Here is a 6913-nt window from a genome sequence, read left to right as displayed (position 1 = left end):
CAAATCCACGAAGGCTGCAATAACAATGAATATGGAAGTGATTTGGACATCTGAACATCTCTCAAAAAAACACGAAAGAAACAGGTGGAACAGTACATGGTATTGATCAACTACAGGATTTGACAAAGGAAGAAGAGGCCTTGTAACAGCCAGGATCCAGAACGATCGGAAAGGGAAGTAAACAGTAATCAATCGGACCTAGCTTTCCTCGAAACGACTTTCATTTGCCAAGTAAACGCGTCGGTACAGTCGGCAACAAGGCGTGATACTCTTAAAAGAAAGCCAAAACAAGTTTACAAAAAGCAATGTGCACACGAAAGAAAAGATTGTGCAAATGGTAAAAGGGTCAAACCTACTCATTTCAGACGTCTTATAACAGTAGACAAGCAGTATTTCCTCTGAACTCATGATTCAATTACTTTCATTTCAAGTCATTAACGTCATACATCAATGCCTCACACAAGGCTCTAAACTTCATCACCCGTCTCACCGCCCCCACGGCCAATCTACACCGATCCCCTCCTCACCCTACTAGCAGCACTCGGCGTACTCGTCGGCGGCAACGGGACAAACTCCTCTGTATGCGTCGCCTTGGCGGTGCCATTCGTCTTGTAATCACTCGTGACCACCTGGCTCCCATCCGCAACAACGACATGATGCAGGACGCGCCTAAAATGCTCCAGACTAGCTTCAGGCTGGTAATACGGGACCTCGTGGCCGGCCTCGTAGATGCGGGTGAAGGAGAAATTGCCGTACTCGCGCACCTCGCCGTACTCGACGCCGTCAACGAGAAAGGGCGTGTAGCCCGCGGAGCGGAAGTCGGCGGCGTGCGTGAAGTTGACGGCCAGAGAGACGGCTTCGCCGCCGAACCAGTTGCAGATGTAGTCTGCGTCGCCGTAGAGGAGGGCGACGCGGACGCCGTAGGCGAGGATTTCTTCGAGGTCCTCGAGGAAGTTGGGGAAGACGAAGTCGCCGGTGCGACTGAAGCCGAGGGACACGTTGCGGGCGTTGGTGCTCGTGTAGTTGATGTTTACGCCGATGGCTTCTTGGGTTGAGGCCAGGTTCAGGAAGGACTCGAAATAGTCGGGGGGCGTAGGGTCGTCGTAGGGATGGCGGATGTCGTAGACGCCACGCCCGCCAAATGCGTAATATGGCTCTTCGACGAGCGATCGGCAGAGGTTGGTTGCGGATGAACAAGTTAGATAGCCGTCTTGGGTGGTGCGGTCGGATTGCTTGCAGTATTCGATTTGATCGTGGCAGCCTTCTGGCATGTAGTAGGCGTTCTTCATGAAAGTGTAAACCGTGTCGTTAACTGCTTTGATGCCATAGGTGTTGTTGACAGCAAACTCGGGGTAGTAAGGGGCCTGGATCTGCTCATCGACAATTCCGTTGATTATACCGAGAGTGTCCATGCGAATCTCGACACCAGGGGAAGAGCCGTTCTTGATCTTCTCATTTTGTTGGTAGAAGTAGTTGTAGAAACCGGGGCCGTAATGTCCTCCGTAGCTAGAAACTGGTGAGCAATACGTTTTCAGTCTTGTTGCTGAATCACTAACCTCTCAGTCCAAAGATTGAATGTAAAGTTAGTGATATCCGGGTCGAGCTGGGGGCTCAGGTCCAAGAAAGCCTGGAGAATGTGCCACGCACCGATGGCTGCAGCATCGGTAGTGTTTGTGGTATCGGGATCAACAAGCGAGTATCGACCGTCCGCGTCGGTTTCTGTGGTCTCGTAGGAGAAGCCTACACCAACAGGCTGCGAGAGGTAGAGCATGTTGCTGTGCTCGTTCCATGAATAAGGATTCAATTGTGTCTTCAAATCCTCAGTGACATTACATGGGCCGTGTTCTTGGAAGAGACCGATGAGCGAGTCACTTCCTGGTCCACCATTCAACCAAAGTGTCTGGAAACAAAGTTAGAATCTGCTACCGAATTCTGAGCTGAAATATAGGTTGTACTTGCCAACGGCTTTTCGGAGGGGTTTTCACGCGCCTCGAAGAACCAAAAGAACATGTTGGTAGTAGGATTGAGACTGATGTAACCGGCATAATCGTCAACACCTTCAGTAGTCTCGCAAACTCCCGCCTTTCCAGGCTGCTTGTAGCGAATCTCGGCACCCTGAGCAGACTTGATGGTTGTGACGCCAGTGGGGTCAGCCGGGACCTGACGCTCAGTGATGAATGGCTTGCGAGCATGACTGAGCGTCGCTGCTGCCAAGACAGCAACAATCTGGGTGAAGCGCGCCATGGTGAATAGCTTGTCGTGAAGAAGAATGACCAAGGCTTAAGCAGCGGGCTTGCCGAGAAGGCCGCTTCTCTCGGCCTTCTTAAATACACTGAATGCGTACGAGGCTAAGCCGTTTAACAACATGCAATGATGCGGCTATGTACATTTCTTTCCGCCTGCCATGGCTGAGCACTGCATGGCGGGCTGGCTCCATGTGAGCCAAATGCGATCTGTGGGTAGCCGTGCAGTAGTTTAATCCGAATCAGGCAACTGCAAAGTAGTACTGGTCATTGCAATTGGCCGGATAACACGAGTATGAAGATCTTGCGAGTTCCGCGTTAAGGCGACAATACTAGTAAGAGCTTTCAGAAGTACAACTTGTTTGCCGCGGTTGGATTTTGTATCACCGGTTACTAATTATGGCTTAGGACAAAAGGCATCGAGTCAAAGATGCAACCTATGCCGCAATTTTTCAGCCATCGAAACTGCTGTCTAAGGCGTGTTTTTCCATCGATGAAAGAGAGTGACGATTTGTGTGTGTTTTCTCCAATGAGGTCCGAGTAGTCTACGCACATCAAATCACACACCTTACCCAAACAAGAAGCTCGCTATGCGCAATGGTGGAATAAGGCCTCTTGCCAAGTCGTTCGTTGAGCCGAGGAAAGCTTATCAACGTCATAGTTGTAGCCCCAATCTGGAGGTTGGGGCGTAGTTGAAAGCGTTGTGGCGTTTTGGACCGTTGCAAAAGAGGAGAATGAGGCACCCAGCCCCCCGCGACATCGATATTGCCGGTGTGTAACGCTAGCTGCAGTCGGCAGGTCGCCATCTATCGATCATCGCGATAGGGTGTTATTGGATTTGCAGTACAACTCGTGCTGCATGGATTTGATGTTCCCAACTTAAGCCGTCTCGGTACAACCTTGCTGTTGACCGGAAACTCGTGTCAAGATGGCCGGGCACCACCTACACCGGCAGAGTGCATGAAAAAAAGTACCGCCCAAGGCCACGTCAAAATCACGACAATCAACCTGCACGCGTGCCTACACATCGAAAATTCCAATCCACCTCTCAAGCTCTGCTCCTCCGCCTAACCTCCTCCACATCACCCCCAAAAAATCTCGCAATCTCCTCATCCAACTCCCTCCCCACCAGCTTCTCCATCTCCCTCGCTCTCTTCACAGGACTAACCCCCATCTGATTCGCACTCGCAAAAATGACATCCAGCTCCTCCAAACTGCGTCCCTTTGGCTCAGGAAAAAAGAAGTAAACGCTCGGCACGATCGCCGCATTGAATACAGCAAACATCGTATACGTATTGTATGACAAGTTAGCAAAAGCTGGGGGCGTGATCATGACAATGAGAAAGTTAGAGAGCCAGTTCGAGCAAGTGGATAGCGCATTGGCTTGAATGCGAATGCGCAGATTGGTGATTTCGGCTGGGTACAACCACGACATGCCGAGCCAGCCGATGGCGAAGAAGGTGTTGAAGCCAAACATGAAGATGACGGCTGTAATGCCGTATCGCGGCTCCAAAATCGGGGCGCCAAATTCGTCGGGTGTGGCGGTCGAGGTCATGCCGCTCATGATGGCCATGCTGGCCATTTGACCGAGGGCACCGAAGAGCATGAGTTTGCGCCGGCCTACGCGTTCAATTAGGGGGATGGTGATGAGACCAGCGAGAAAGTATTCGGTCCCGTTACAGGCGGAGAGAAGGCGAGACATGTCTGGGCCGAAACCCAGGGAGTTTTCGAAGACGTAGGTGGCATAGTATGTCTAAAAATTGTGGTCAGTTTGTGAGTCGAAATGGAAGTCACATTAGCATTTACAATGAGGTTGACACCACTGATTTGTTGAAAGAATTGCGACACGACACCGAGTGTAGTGCGTCTCAGGTTCTGACTCGGACCATTATGTAAAAGTTCCCTCATCTTGAACGGGCCACCCTTGCTTTGTGCTTCAAGTGCATCGATGATGTTAGTAAGCTCCGTTTCTACTTCTTCAGAATCGACAGTTGAACCAGCAAGTCGAGCAAGAAGTTCGCGAGCTTCAGTGTAGCGGCCGCGCATGACGAGCCAACGTGGTGAATCCGGCAAGTAGAGAAGAGCGATCCTAGTATAAAATTAGCGTTGGTTAACTTGATGCTGGAAGATAGACATACATGACAAGAATGGTGAAGAACGATTGGAACATGATTGGAAATCTCCAGCGGACAGAGCTGTAGCTCTCACCTGATGGAACAAAGTAGAATCCATAGGTGACCCAGTATGAGATCATGACACCAGCTACAATGACCGCCCCAGATGTGATAATCAAGCGTCCTCGTTTTTCGGGTTTCGCGCACTCGGATTGCCAGGTGGGTATTGCTTTATGAATGTCAGTTTCATACAATGACATATTACAACATCGACACTTACTCGCCGTGACCATGCCATTTCCAATCCCTCCTACAACACGTCCAATGCATAGTAAAGCATATGCTCCAGAATTTCCACCTTTGGCTCCTCCAGGCGCAACTTGGAGTATAGTTCCGATGATCATGATAAGACTTCCCCAAAAGCTACTACTCTTCCTGCCCCAGACCTCGCCGTAAAACAGGATGAGAACTGCGCCTAGAAAGCACCCAATTTGGTACACAGCGACGGCGGCTGACAGGATGCTCGGGCTTCCCGTACACATATCCGGGTTGGGTATGGTGTTGGTTGGTGCATCAAGCCAGCACAAGTTGTTCTGGCGCTCACGAGATGTCATGAGAGGGAAGTGGCGTTGGAAGTCATCGAGAGTTAAGACACCAGATAAAAAACCTTGGTCATATCCGAACATGAGGAAGGCGAGACACGAGCACCAAGCGATAGCGTTGTTGAGTGCCTTGCCTTGAAGGCGGCCGTGTCCAGGGACATTCCATTCTGGTAAGTTACCGAGTTTGGAGAACAAACCTGAAGCTGAGTCTGGCTTCTTCGATGCTTCTTGTTGCTCGATGAAACGTTGGGGTAGGGTTTGGGACTGGTGATAGTCTATATCATCGATGTGGCTATCAGGAGAGTGCTCGGAACGCTTCTCGGCCGACTTTTCGGGATCCATCTTGAAAAATTGGAAGGCGAGCAAAACACAATCGGATGAGGAATGAGAAAAGGGCTAGTGCTTGTCATTTTATACGACGATGTGCCTCTGCTAGTTCAACACTTTTCCCAAATGCACGACAAAGCCAAGACTGAACATGCTCCGCCTTTCCCCGGCACCTTCAACCCCAGCCTTGGCTCCCACATAGATGGGGAATTTGCGTATAGAAAAAGACTTCGACTTACGTAGTCCAAGTCTTCAGGAAGGCGGCACGGCCTAGTCGGGTAAGCCGGCATCACGATGGGGACTTGTCAACCAGATTAGCTCCAGCCAAGAGACGATGAAAGCCGCAGGGCGAAGCTCTGATCTTGGCAGATAGCCTCGTCTCAATGTATCACGAAAGAAAGTCGGTTCAGAGGCTCGGAATAGCATAGAGATATTTGTGGGACGCGGATTTGAGCACGTGGGGGCCGATGAACAGGTGAAGGCATAGATGTAAACGGGAAACGAGGTACGTCTTATTTCAGATATGTTGTTCTGATGTATGCATGTACTGCGTAAAACGCCAGCCCATGCGAATATTTGGTACATGGATGTACAAGGCTTTGTCCCGCCTCGTATGAGGCTTTGGGCAGCCTGATGAGTATCACGGTTGCCGGGTTCTGTGTCTTGTGCAGGCGGTAATCCACGGCGTCCGCCCCCCGCAACTCTATGCAGGAATCCAGTCGATATTTTTGCCCCCAAATTGTTCGTAGTCTTATCGCATGCGGTGGTATCTTCTATGGTGTGTGGTATTATTTTTTGCCGCGTTTGGCTTCGAGGAAAAGGACTTGTTTCCGAACTGCCAGTTTATCAGCCATCGTCCGACCATCGCATTGCCCTCAAAGTAGCCTCCACGCTTCCTTCCTGTCGTACATGCCGGATATTATAGAGGGAGCATCTTGCAAAGAGCGTGGCTTCAATCCTGTCGTCAGGATAGAGAGTAGAAAGGGTCTCATACCAATGGGATCGTATTTAAGCATGCTCAGTGGCTGGTGGGCGCGCGGTCTTTGCATGGTTCGGTAGTATCCCGTCATTGCCATTGATATGAGGCGCACCATGATGGTACGGGACTTTGCTGCAGAGCGCTGTCGTCAGCGCATATACGGTGCAAACTTGCGGCAGTCGCGGGGGAACGTTGGCCAGCTATCGAGGGCGTGGGACAGCGACAATGAGCATGTCCTGAAGTTTCAGAAATTTTGCATACCTTTCTTCGCCATGTCGACGCGCGAATATATATCGTGTCGGCGTCAATGGTGGTTGTGTCCAAGGTGGATAGTTTGATGTTGTGAAGCCGAAGTTCTGCGGCGTTGCCCTCGTCGGCCAATGAGCGTTGATTGAGGTCTCCATTGCCGCCATTCGCCTCCGCCTTGCTCCGCACTCAGGAACCAGTTTTAATATGCAATCGGGTTGTAAGACCATTCCATTTTTGAATAGGATCCAGGACTCTTTGGTGAACCCTCCAAACTAAATATACACAGGACAACCGTTTTTTTTCACAATTTTTGCTATCTGATATCTATGTCTTCTGCGTTTGCTAGCCATGTGAGTTGATGTATATCTCCCCGTATCTCTGCTAACTATTATTTCTTCC

General features: G+C 50.4%; 3 protein-coding genes across 3 annotated transcripts; all 3 read right to left on the bottom strand.

Annotated features, from left to right (window-relative positions):
- Positions 1-332: 332 nt before the first annotated feature.
- On the bottom strand, positions 333-2295 carry PSV08DRAFT_400560 (Alpha/Beta hydrolase protein). The gene is made up of 3 exons (XM_014224124.2): positions 1960-2295; positions 1557-1900; positions 333-1506 (listed from the first exon to the last, which is right to left on the bottom strand). The coding sequence occupies exons 1-3, from the start codon at positions 2242-2244 to the stop codon at positions 507-509; spliced, it is 1629 nt and encodes a 542-aa protein (XP_014079599.1). The 5' UTR covers positions 2245-2295; the 3' UTR covers positions 333-506.
- Positions 2296-3122: 827 nt separating this feature from the next.
- On the bottom strand, positions 3123-5301 carry PSV08DRAFT_387596 (uncharacterized protein; the record flags this gene model as incomplete). Its single annotated transcript, XM_014224123.1, has 5 exons — positions 3123-3263; positions 3412-3996; positions 4050-4332; positions 4382-4586; positions 4638-5301. The coding sequence occupies 5 exons, from the start codon at positions 5299-5301 to the stop codon at positions 3123-3125; spliced, it is 1878 nt and encodes a 625-aa protein (XP_014079598.1).
- Positions 5302-5795: 494 nt separating this feature from the next.
- On the bottom strand, positions 5796-6571 carry PSV08DRAFT_283579 (mitochondrial 54S ribosomal protein bL33m; the record flags this gene model as incomplete). The annotated part of the gene is made up of 3 exons (XM_014224122.2): positions 6527-6571; positions 6281-6397; positions 5796-6121 (listed from the first exon to the last, which is right to left on the bottom strand). Coding segments are annotated over exons 1-3 (166 nt in total), but the record flags the coding sequence as incomplete, so codon positions are not given.
- Between the last annotated feature and the right edge of the window lie 342 nt (positions 6572-6913).

The sequence above is a fragment of the Bipolaris maydis genome (genome assembly GCF_028858645.1).
Source record: "Bipolaris maydis strain C4 unplaced genomic scaffold PSV08scaffold_4, whole genome shotgun sequence".
In the NCBI taxonomy this organism is placed as follows: Eukaryota; Fungi; Ascomycota; class Dothideomycetes; order Pleosporales; family Pleosporaceae; genus Bipolaris; species Bipolaris maydis.
Note: the sequence above shows the minus strand (reverse complement) of the source record. Positions and strands in the feature narration are given on the sequence as shown.

What these genes read in the sequence shown, in the direction of transcription:
- PSV08DRAFT_400560 (XM_014224124.2), bottom strand. Translation starts at nt 2,244, where the DNA reads ATGGCGCGCTTCACCCAGATTGTTGCTGTCTTGGCAGCAGCGACGCTC. An exon ending in ACCCCTCCGAAAAGCCGTTG is followed by an intron (nt 1,901 to 1,959) that starts GCAAGTACAACC and finishes CTTTGTTTCCAG; the next exon opens with ACACTTTGGTTGAATGGTGG. An exon ending in TTCAATCTTTGGACTGAGAG is followed by an intron (nt 1,507 to 1,556) that starts GTTAGTGATTCA and finishes ACCAGTTTCTAG; the next exon opens with CTACGGAGGACATTACGGCC.